The sequence below is a fragment of the Lactuca serriola genome, chromosome 7, assembly GCF_051521515.1.
Source record: "Lactuca serriola cultivar US96UC23 chromosome 7, Lser_US96UC23_V15, whole genome shotgun sequence".
Classification (NCBI taxonomy): domain Eukaryota; kingdom Viridiplantae; phylum Streptophyta; class Magnoliopsida; order Asterales; family Asteraceae; genus Lactuca; species Lactuca serriola.
Window position 1 is genome coordinate 146,948,417 of NC_136414.1, and position 12,713 is coordinate 146,961,129.

The following is a 12,713-nucleotide window of genomic DNA, read 5'->3' on the forward strand; positions in this document are numbered from 1 at the left end:
TTCAAGCTAAGTATGACATGTTTACTTACACTTCTCGGTCTTGATTCATATTACACTACAACTCAACTCATGGAAAATATTGGATTTTCCGAGATAAACATAATCATTTTACAAGTAAACGATTTACGATTTAACTTTCTAGAAACAAATACAAATTACATTCCATTCAACTAATAAGAAAATATAGAATTTTCTTGAGAAACACCATAACATTTTCAAAGAATAAAGAACGTACTTTTTGAACACGAAAATGCTTATGAACTCATCAACTTAAATGTTGATACACTTTCCAAATCACTTGTATTCTCAGGAAACTAGTAGACAGGTACTTCTCAGGCGTTTTGAAGATGGAGCATAGTAGTATCACGTCCTATCTTTTGCTATAGTTTTAATGTTAATCATGTAATGTTTTGAACTCAATGTAAATTATATATATTATCAATACAATGGTTGTTGTTACTTTGATTACTATTATATATTTGTTTTGATACTGTACATGACGTTCTCTGCCCCCGAACGTTTCCGCCGTTCCGATTTAGGGGTGTGACAATGTGTGTTAGAACTTTAGAGCAACCGATAGCATATTGTTGTAGTAGACAGTTGTGGTATACGTTTATTAGTTTATTAACTTTAATCGATGATCTTTGTTAATGTGTGTTAGAAGTTTAGAGCAACTGGTAGCATATTATGGTAGTAGACACTTGTGCTAGACGGTACATGTATTCATGATTGTGTATGTTAGTGTTTGTTCATGACTCATGAGTCTGTGGTTCATAAGTTTTCATGTGTGTTTATAGAGAACAAAACTAGATGAATGGTGAAAGGAGAGAGATATATGATTTTTTTTTTTTATCTTTTTTTAGTCAAAAAATTAAACACTATGTAAAAAATGTATAACAAAATGAAAAGGACAAAAATATCCTTTTATATGTCTAAAAATCAAACAAACAAATAAATTCTAGAAAAACCAAGCATTTAGAGGCTTCAAATGTTGTCCTCAATATGTTAAATTTGTTAAACCACAAGGGCCAATAGAATAATTGTGTCCTAAAATAATATATTGAAATACTACATAGATGTCATGAAATTGTTGATGGGTATAAAGGTGCCATGAAATTATTGGCGGGAACCATGATCAATATGTCACACTGTCTAAAGCGTTCCAAATGTAGTGTCTTCCCGATTTATACATCACTTTTTATCCCTATATATATGCCCTAAAATCACATCTTCCTCTATCCACATTTCCCTTATCCCACCATTACTTTCTTCCCCCAAATCTTTCAAACCTAAGATGAGATAGTGGTGATTTGTGGACAATTTCTTTTCGATTCCTGCAATAGAAAGAGGTAAGTGTCATTTCTACTATGCTTTGTAGTTTGATTTAACCTTGATATCGCTTTTAGGGTTTAACTAAATTTTGACCAAATTTGATCCAATTTCGTTAAACTTGTCAGCAAATTATGCTACTCGTTATAGTGAAGAGTCTTATAATAAGTTTGACTTAAGAAATAAGCAACAATTTCGATTTTATAAATGGAAAATTTACCTTCTTTCTGATAAACTTGAAGCGAATCAATCCATTTAAGATTAGGGAAGATGGAAACACGAACCACAAGCAACCAAGAAGCAGAAAAAGATGAAAAAATGAGCAAAACGATGAAGAAATCTCTACTTGCGATGAACTGCATCATGCTCGGCGTCGGAAACTGCGGTGGTCCGTTGGTTCAACGCCTCTACTTTGTTAAAGGCGGCAAAAGAGTTTGGACATCAAGCTGGCTACAAACCGCCGGTTGGCCATTTCTGATCATCCCTGTAATCCTTTCATTCATATACAAAACAAGAAACGGAAAAGAAGCTAAACTCTTCTCTTTAAAACCATCTCTCTTCCTCCCTTGTGCTGTTCTTGGAGTTTTAACAGGTTTTGATGATTATTTGGCTGCTTATGGTGTTTCTCGATTACCTGTTTCTACTTCTGCTCTTATAATCGCTACCCAGTTGGCGTTTACTGCTGGATTTGCGTTTCTTTTAGTGAAACAGAAGTTTTCGGCTTTTACCATTAATGCGATCTTTTTGCTGTCGATTGGTGCTGTGGTTCTTGCGCTTCATACTAGCTCAGATCGACCTGCGCATGAATCGAGTTTGATGTATTACGAGGGGTTTTTTATGACACTTGGAGCTTCGGCTTTATATGGGTTTATTTTACCTTCGATTGAGTTGACTATTAAGAAAGCTAAACAGCAGGTTACTTATTCTTTGGTTATGGAGATGCAGATCGTTATGTCGTTCTTTGCAACTGCTGTTTGCACTGTCGGAATGCTCATCAACCACGACTTCAAGGTAAAACCAACCATCCGAAGTTTTATATATTTTTGACAAAATTACACAAATGCTTTTCTTGTGGTAAGCAAAAAATATTATGTAAGTTCTTTAATTTTTTTTTTATTTTTTACTTGGTTGGTTATAGTTTAAAACGTGGACGATGGGTCCTTATGGTTGGTAAGAAATGATTATGGTGTTTGAATTTGAAAATAACCAACCATTTTAAAAATTCCTCAAAAGAACCTATAGTGGTATTTCCACAAAGACCATTTGTTTAATTTTGTGATTATTTATTGATTTTAAGAAAAAAATTTATACCAAATCAAATATATATATTCGTATTATATTTGATTTTTAAAATAAAATAAAAATTAACAAAGGTAAAAGTACAATAACATAAGGCTGGACAATAAAGGGAAATATGAAAAAAAAGTGCATATATTTTGGATCTACTCAACCAAAATGCCATTACTGAATTTTATTTATTTATTTATTTATTATTATTATTATTATTATTATTATTATTATTATTATTTGCAATTTAGTCATTGGAATTTGCTATTACTTGTAATTTGGCTTAATTTATAGGTTACTGCAAAAAAATAACATTTTGATGGTTATTATTATAAACAAAATATCAAGGATGACAAAATATCAAGGATGTCTTTTTTGTCATTAAGCCAAAATATAAGTAATTTTTTTTAATGCATAATAACTTCTAACCTCAAGTCTTATCTATTTTAAAATTAAATTATAATCTATTTTTGCTGACACAATCATTATAATTTGTTTTATTTTTAATATATGATAATAAATAAATAGAGTAATTATATTTCTATTTAATAAAATATAAAATCCGATTAAAATGTAAAAAAAAAATATTGTTATGAATTGTATCGTCAGTTTTTTATGATGAAACTAAATAAAAATTTGATACGAAATACATCTACATACCACGTATTCGGTTGAAAAATCTTCATGTGGGTTGGTGTGTATTAAAAACATGATTAAAATGAAGATGATCTGCAAATGAAATTTTTTGCAGTTGCATAAATATATTTTAGATGATTATGAAATCATTGTTGATATTGGTAACCATTATGAAAAACCAAAGAGAGAACGAAGATCATATGACGTTTATTGTTTGGATTTTTAAAATAGTAGGCATATTGGTATCAATGTGGTATATTGTATTCTATATTCTATATAATTAAGAATAGTTATTACTGAGTTACTACAAGAATAGAGTTTCTATGTCATACGGACGAGACTGTTTTGCATATTCTATCGATTTTTGGATGAATTAATGCATTGTTTTTAACAAAGTACGTGTTATGTGGTCGTATATTTCATATCAAATTTTGATTTAGTTCCATTACCAAAAAGTGATAGATACATTTTATAATAATATACTTTTACATTTTAATCGGCTTTTATATTTTATTAAACAAAAGTATAATTATTTATTATCATATATTAAAAATCAAACAAATTGTAATGGTTGTTCAACAAAAATATATTATAATTTAGAGGGTGTTTCAAAAAAATTCAATAAATTAAGATTTCTAACTTTTCAAAACTTAATACTAACTTTTAGAGTTGTAAAAGTCAAATATCTCTTAAAATGTGTATAAGTTAAAACAAAGACTTTTTTTAAAAACAACTTATTTACTTATTGATTTTTTTCCACCACAAAAATCTAATGCAAACACTTTTAAAAAAATTATTTTTTCTCCGGCATAAGTTAGTAAATCATTTTTTGAGGTTCAAAATGAAATCTCAAATACCCTCTTAATATTAAAATATATAAGACTTAAGGATAAAAATTATTATGCATTGAAATATATATATATATATATATATATATATATATATATATATATATATATATATATATTAACAAATTCACAAAAAAGTTATTTTTGATACAATTTAACCATCAAAACCTGTTATTGTTTGTGGTAATTAAAATTGAGTCAAATTGCAAGTAATGTTCCAATGGTTAAATTATAAAATAAATAAATGGTAACTTTTTTGTTTATAAAACCAAAATATAAGTACTTTTTAGCATATTTCCCGACAATGAAATTACATTTTCTAAATTATTTTTATTAGTATAATCTTTAATAAAAAAATTGTATTTCAAAAAAAATTATAAACTCTAAATAATTTCCTTTTGTTATTTTGTAATTATAATCTTATTTTAAGATTCCATTATACTTAATTATGTAGTGATATATATTTATTCGATAAAAGTTACTTTTTACAAAAGCAACATTCATCTCTTTTATTTATCAATCATAACAAACCAAATATTTTAGTACCTAATTCCGATATATAGAATACAAATAATTATATTCTTTTTGTCTTTCACTTCCATCACATCAAACCTACATTGTATAAACAGCTGTTTTGATTCTTGTTTAGGCAATTCCACGAGAGGCGAGGAATTTTGACCTCGGGGAAGCAACATATTACGTGATTCTAGCAGTGAACGCGCTTCTTTGGCAATTCTTCTTTTTAGGAGCAATCGGAGTCATTTTTTGTGCTTCATCATTATTATCCGGAATCATAATTGCTACATTACTCCCTGTGACAGAATCTTTAGCTGTTCTTTTCTTCCATGAGAAATTTGAAGCTGAAAAAGGTCTTGCTCTTACGTTATCTCTATGGGGTTTTGTTTCCTACTTTTATGGAGAAATTCGACAAATGAAGAAGATGAAACGTGAACGAGATGAAGGCTTGCCAGCATGACATTAAGTGAATTGTATATAAATATGTATGTGGAAGTTTGTAGCTTTTCAAACATAAAGGAACTATTAGTTCTGTAAGTTAATTGAAATGAATGATAGTTGTATTATTTTGGGGACAACTACATATGGTTGAATGTTACAGATTATATAATAGAAACTAGTTGTGAGACTTATTTACTCAATATGGGATAGACATTCTACATCTCATGTCCATCATCTTCATCTAGGAGGTAGCTACCAAGAGTATAGGTAGGTCTTACGACCTACCTAAATTCTTAATTCCATTTACAATATATATAATAAAAAAATTAAGAATCATTTTAGAAAAAATAAAAGATTTACCTTAAGTTTGTTTTTTAACAAAATATCTTAAAAAAACCATTTTAGAATGAGAAAATATAAGTTACTAGGGCAATTTGTTATTTTAAATTATGGGATGGATAATAAAAAGTTTACCATTTTTAATCGGTACTCTTAAAATATCAATAAATAAATAAATTGCTTTAATAAAAAAAAGTTCACATGCCAAAGACTTTCACTCTCCGTTCGTCGCTTTATCAATGGACTAATAATTAACTGGTTTTTCGTTAAACGGTTTTTTTCAGTAATATTTCAATCGGTTTTTAATATTTTTAATCGGTGGCACCTTACTGATTTTAACCGATTGAACCGGTTAATTTTTTTAAGGTACATGACCCGACCCGACCCGACCACCAAAAGTGTTGTTGATTTTTTTTTATTAGTTTTACTTAATTTGGGAACTTAATTTGGGAACTACATGAATTTTTGTTTTAAATTCGCCACTCTTCATCCTCCCTTCTTACCAACGATGGCAATTGACACCACCCTTCCTCACAATCGTCATTTTGCCTCCCACCTGCCATTGCGCCATATGAAGATGTATTTGGGTTAATGCTCTTGAAATCGAAGATGCATATTTAATGTTTCTTGAATCAATTACTAAATCTAGGTTTAATGTTTCTGAAATTAAAGATTGAATCCAAGTTAATGTTTCTTGATCAATTTCCTTTTGAGATTTATGATGTTAACATATCGGATATGCAGGGGTAGACGCAAAATTTTACAGTAGGGGTTGCACGGGAGAGTTAGAGGTTGTACGGTAATAGAAAAAATAAAAATTTCGAAAAATTTTCCACTACGGCCGGAAAAGTTAGGGGTTGTCGGTGCCACCATGGACCACTCCTAGGTCCGCCCCTGCGGATATGGGTTAATGTTTCTCAAAGACTCAACGGGAAGTTAGGGATTGGTTCATGACTTTCTTTTTTTATTTGTCTTGCAGAGTTGTAAGACTAGTATCTTCGACAATAATTGACTATGTATATTTTACGATGTTAGCTATCGATTACAAAGTTTAGATAGGTCGTAAAATAATAATAATTATGTATTTAGTAATATTTTGTTTTCGGACATTATACGGATTCGATATTTGTTGAGATATATTTTATAATTTAAGACTTATATTGTTTTGCCAAATACATATATAGTTATAAATGATATTTTAAATACAATTAACCAACTATATCAAATTAATCGGTAATGATGTATATATAAAATATATTTGAGTCAATAAACTCTAGTTTTTGATAGTAAAGAAAAATAAACAATATATGTGCATCGTCTTATATATTGAACCATAGGAAACTCTATTAAAAATTAGCAAACTTGATAGATTCTTTGTCACTAATGTTTTTTTTTTCTTTTCCACATCTTTAAGGTCTTATCTTGGAAATAAAAAAGATCTCTCATCATCCTCTTATTCTTTTGTTGGAGCATCTAGTTGATTATGGTCCTACCCTATTTCATGTTTTCCATTCTTGGTTTGATATGAGAGGCTTTGATGTTATTGTGCAGGATACTTGGTCGATTGATTTTTTGGGGGAAGTTTCGGATAATCCATGGGTAATTTTCAAAAAGAAACTTCAACTGCTTAAATCCAATCTCATAGTGAGGGATGCTAATGCTCAGGATCTGCTAACGTTCGTTCTTGACTGTCTTTATATCGACCGATATGTATTGACGAGATCTTCAGCTCTAGTTTAGATTGGTTTTCCTACCAATTGGCCGATTTTAATTTTGGTTTCTAAGTCGTATACTGCTACGCTAAAATATTAAAAAAAAATCATAACTTCCTCTCATTAAGTTAGATTTAGGCTTTCTTTATATGCATGCTCTCGGTTTCATGGCTTCTACGACTTTCGTTTAGATCATATGGGCTGATAAGTAATCTATCAAAAATTTGCTTTTTACGATATGTAGAGTCGTGACGATTTAATTGCAAAACTTCAAAGAAGCATAACTTCTTAATACGAAGTTGGATTTAGCGTTTTTTATATGTACGAAATCCTTGTCGCATATACTATAAGTTTGGTTATGATTATTTATCCTAAATAATCTTTTATCAAAAAGTCATTCTTAACGTTTATTATATCTTAATTAACTAGTCCAAATCTGTTGGTGTTACAAAGTCGTATGATCCAAAAAGAGACATTGATAGTACGCATGAAACCCCTCCTTAACCCGAAGTAGGTTATAAACCCAAAATCCATCAATTACGAGACCACGAATAGCAGTTTGACGCTTCTTGTGATCAAGAACCCCATGGAAATATTCCGGGTTCTTATCACCTTCTATGCCCCACTGAATTTTCACCTTCTAAGCAAGATACACCTAAGAACAATTAGTAGACTCAATTAACTCTTGAGGGTTTCTCTTCTTATTAACGGGCGAGAGAGTTATGAATTTTTAACGGACTTTAACAATCTAAGCTTGTTAAAAATATAACTTGAAAATAAATTCAAAATTACCTGACTGAGTCTAAATAAAAGTTATAGATCTCATCGATAGCTACATGTAGATATAAAACTCGTCGAAAATGGAGCTCGTATAAAGCAGATATGAATTATTTAAGAAAACAGAAAAATCTTTGCACAGCCGCACGCACAGACAAGATCCGCGACACACACTGAAACTCCACCAGATGCTTGACACTTGGCACCACTTAGAGAAGGGCACGTCAGTACCCCGACCATTTGCGTGACACAACACACATATCTTTTTTCGGATATAAATACTCGCTTTCGTATAAGCTTCTCATATCTCATCCCTAATAAGCTTTCTCTCTCGATATTCTTCGACTTATAGCAATTTTACCTTAGATCTTAGTATTCTGGCGAAGGCCTATGACCCATGAATGACTGACAAGTAGTAGCCTTCGAGTAGAAGCTTTGTCAATGCATTTTCCAGACTTTTGTCTAGGGAATCTCTGTCACATCAAAGGAAAAGCTATTTGCTAGAGCGAAGTGCAACCCGAATTTCAAGTTATCACTCTATCAAGTGGGTGCATAGTCCCTTTCATAAACATATATCTTTAACACAAGTATTAATTAAAGTGTTATATATTTGTTAAAGAGTATACATGTGAACTAAATGCTTAATGCATGGAATATGTGTTAGGAATGTATTTGATATATATATATATATATATATATATATATATATATATATATATATATATATATATAGCGACATCCCCATTTTCACGGCCAGAAAAGACCGATTTGTTTATATTTTGTTTGAAAATCAGAGTAACCTTTTAAAGAAAAGTGTTGCGGAATTTGTTCCCAAAAGATAAATATGATAAAGATTTATCAAAGCATTTCTGAAGAAATGTATTTCATTATATTAAAACCCCGGGATGTCATGTTCGATACAAATCAAAAGCATAAACAAAACAACATAGGCATTACAACATTTATTTATATCTACTGGCCTATGTGTAACGCCCGGTTCCTGGTATGTATTTTAATAAAGAATTATTCATTTTTGCAAAGGGACTCGACGAGTTGGAGGCCCTAAACTCGTCGAGTAGGAATGGGATTTTGGATGTGGGACTTGAAGTCCACTCGACGAGTCGAGAAGCCTCGACTCGACGAGTAGGGCTGCCAGAGTGAAGCCCTAATTTTCAGGGTTTGCACCCTATTTAAAGACCTTAATACCCCCATTGTTGCCTCCCTCATTGCCTCCTATAGTCCAGCAAACCCTAATTTGTGATCTTGAGCATTGTAAGTGTGTGTGAGAGTGAAAAAGGAGTGATTCCTTGGTGTTTTCTTGAAGGAGTGGAAGCTGGAAGTGCTTGGTTGTAGGAAGGAGCTTTGGATCCAAAAGAAGAACTCCATATCAAGTTCATTTGAGGAATAAAGTCTATACCTTGTCTATTTGTTTACTAGATCTCTCCGTAGGGTAGTTTAGGACCATATGGAGCATAATATGGAACCATTCATGGATGCAAGCATGTATTGGGGTAATAAATTCAGATCCAGAGCCTTTGAGGGACTTCATGGCATAAAGGTGCCAACTTTATGGCCATGGGAGTCCTATGCATCATATGAACCACTTTTTAGGGCTATTTGAGCTAAATAACCCATGCATGCATGTAAAGTTAGAAACTTTACGTGATATATCGACCCGAGGGAACCATATCTACGTTTTGGATACATTAAGCCCAACAAAAATCAACTATATGGATTTTGACTATGGGGGACTCGACGAGTTGTTCATACGACTCAACGAGTTGGGTTGTGGTCCCCCAAACTTTTCTGTTACTGAGCAAACTCTGAGTCTAGAAGATGACTCAGCGAGTTGGACGTGTTTATGGATTTGAAGATCAAAGAACTCGACGAGTCCAAGGATGAACTCGGTGAGCTGAGAGCAAATGTCCTGACTGATATGAAGAAGAACTCGACGAGTTCAAGGATGAACACGGCAAGTTGAGAGCAAAATGTCCCAACTGATATGAACAGGAACTCGACAAGTTCAGGGATGAACTCGATGAGTTGTGAATGAAATGCCTCGACTTGTATGAAGGGGAACTCGACGAGTTGATGGAAGAACTCGGCGAGTAGGATCAAGACTCCAGAGTTTTTTGGACCCGAGAACTCGACGAGTTAATAGACCAACTCGACAAGTTGAGTCAACCAAAATGTTGACTTGGACCCGAAGGTTGATTTTGACTAGAGTATTGACCTTTGACTTGACCAATGACTAGAGTTTACCCTTAAAGGGGTTATGAGTAGGAAACAGTAATTAAAAGAGATATTATATGTAGGAGTTTGAGGAGTGTTGATCCCAGAGCCGAGGACAGTTCAGTTACTTCATGACATTGAGGTGAGTTGCCTTCTACTAGAAGTGGGTCGAAGGCACCAATACCGACCCAGTAGTAAGGGTTATAGTAGAGATGATTGTATATGTGATAATTATCTGTTATGTCACTATCTGTTATGCTTTATGTGCTAGTATGTTATGCTGTTATGTGATAGTGGTAGGAGGGGCAGGATAGACGCTGTACCAGTCGATAGGGTCGAAGGGGTATGTCGGCACTCGGATAAGCTAAGCAGTATATGATTTATATGTTTATGCACTAGGATGCTATGTGGTAGAGTAGGGGGTGAAATACTCCCCGGTACCGGTTGAAAGGACCGAAGGGGTAGGCCAACACCCTTATATCCTAGGCTAGGTACCGGTCTATAGGACTGAAGGGGTAGCTCAGCACACTGATATGCTAGGCAGTTACCGGTTTAAAGAGACCGAAAGGGTAGTTCAGTACCCATATATCTTAGACCGTATGTATGTTGTATGATGGGGGAACTCACTAAGCTTTTTGCTTACAGTTTTCTGTTTTTGTTTCAGGTCCTTCTTCTTCGAAGGGAAAGGAGTCGGCATGGTAGCAGCACATCACACACATGTTTTCCACATATGAGATTATTGGGATTGTACTCTGACATTGTTACTATTATATGACCTGCTTTTGAGACATATAATCTGTGGTTTTTATGATATGAAATAACTTGATGATGTTTTCCTAAAAAATTGTTTTATGAATCGTTATATAAAAAATGAAATTTTTGGTCCATATTTTTGGGATGTTACAAGCTGGTATCAGAGCCTTGGTTTGAGGGATTCGGGCACACCTTCGGAGGTATTTGGACTCAAATCGAGGGTTTAAAAGATTTTTTTTACAAGAAAATAGTTTTTTTTTAATTTAAAATAAGGAGTTTTGGAGAAAGAACAAGGTGTGTGATGCGTGCAACCGGCCCCCAAGATACCCATACATGTTTGTTATGATATATGATATGATTATGAGAACTGCATGCTAGATCAGGGTTGGGGATCTAGGAAGGATTCCTTATATGCCTGTTACATTTATGAGAACTGCATGCTAGATTAGGGCTAAGGATCTATGAAGATGCCTTATGTGCCTGCTATATGTGCTTATTGAAATTCATGCTGGAACTGATTGGTCAGTGATATGATGGCCTGAATAGGAGATGCTTGGTTTTGTTACTCAATGCTCGAATGCTATTTGGTTTGTGCTTTTAGGAGTTCTAGTTATCTTTTACTAACTAGTAAACAAATACGTTAAGTTACATATTGCGAGGACTAAATAATTTCAGAAGGTTAGGTCTAACCCTATTTCGTAGCTCTTGTTTGAGTCCAGCCGTTGTAGGGTAGGACCTCTCATTCGAAGAATTATCTGGTCTTAGTGATATGTAATGGTATTCGCGAGCTAGTTAGGTAAAGGTAGCAGGGATTTCTTATGCGGCTGATGGCGGAGAGTAGGTCGGAGAGTTACCCTAGGGTAAGCCTAGGATAAGATTAGAACAGTGAGCAGTAATAGTAGAAGGGACTTGGTGAAGTCAAGGCAATCCTTGAGGAAAGTATGGATAGATGTGGAAGGTAGTATGGGCCTGTACTACTGAAAGCAGAGGATTCATACTCGACTCAAGGAGGGATAAGAAAGAACCAGGGAACTTGTTGAGTGTGTGAGACCTCTCGAGGTTATGTATGACCATGACGATTATGTGTTTTGTTTCAGAATGGTGGGGACACGTCACAGAGCAGGAGGTTCAGGGTCTAGGTCAGGATCAAGTTCAGGTTCGGGTATAGGTTCCGAGCCGGTTGATGACGGACTACGCGAGTTCATCGCATATGAGATTATGAGAGGCATCCTTGGGGCGACCCTAGTGATTTTCGGGTCGATCAAGGAAGGGATCATCGAGCTGATGGTGGAGCGTCTCAGGGCGTTCAGGAGTGACATGGCATCTGGCCAGTCAGGGACACACACACTCTCCTTCAAGGACTTTAGGGGATGTGGTGCGCAACTTCCACGGGGTGAAGGACCCAATTGTTGCCAGGAGGTGGATTATAAACATCAAGTCTGCTCAGTTGACGAGCTTCTACCCTGTGGAGTTGACGGTCTGGTATGTTGCGGGTTGTTTGAGAGACTGAGCTCGAGATTGGTGAAGGCGTTCAGTGTATATTTGGGAGCCCTAGCCATTGAGGATATGACTTGGTCGGACTTTGTGACCAGGTTTAGAGCTGAGTTGGCGCCAGCTGTGGAGATTCAGTAGCTGGCCGAAGAGTTTCTTGACATGAGACAGACGATTGAGTCGGTGGTGGAGATTACTTCCAAGTTCAGGAAGAGGGCCTTACTGGTACCTCAGTATGCGGGGGATGAGGAAATGAGGAAGACTTGGTACTATGATATGTTGAGAGCTGACATCCAGAAACATGTCAGCTACTCAACATGCCCAACCTTGGAGGACATGATTGCCAGGGCGA

The 12,713-nt window shown here is 34.2% G+C and overlaps 1 protein-coding gene across 2 annotated transcripts; it reads left to right on the top strand.

Moving 5' to 3' along the window:
- Positions 1–1,168: 1,168 nt before the first annotated feature.
- On the top strand, positions 1,169–5,257 carry LOC145062171 (purine permease 3-like). 2 transcript variants are annotated; one of them, XM_079009801.1, is made up of 3 exons: positions 1,169–1,349; positions 1,590–2,340; positions 4,750–5,257. In XM_079009801.1, exons 2-3 carry the CDS (start codon positions 1,600–1,602, stop codon positions 5,074–5,076), a joined length of 1,068 nt encoding a protein of 355 aa, XP_078865927.1. In that variant the 5' UTR covers positions 1,169–1,349; positions 1,590–1,599; the 3' UTR covers positions 5,077–5,257. The 2 variants fall into 2 exon arrangements, with proteins under 2 accessions (XP_078865927.1, XP_078865926.1); XM_079009800.1 differs by having other exon boundaries at positions 1,173–1,349; positions 1,572–2,340.
- The last annotated feature ends 7,456 nt before the right edge of the window (positions 5,258–12,713 follow it).

Excerpts from the sequence above, each read along its gene's own strand:
- LOC145062171 (XM_079009801.1), top strand. The coding sequence starts at position 1,600 with ATGGAAACACGAACCACAAGCAACCAAGAAGCAGAAAAAGATGAAAAA. Across the intron at positions 2,341-4,749 it reads TCATCAACCACGACTTCAAG|GCAATTCCACGAGAGGCGAG; the intron begins GTAAAACCAACC and ends ATTCTTGTTTAG.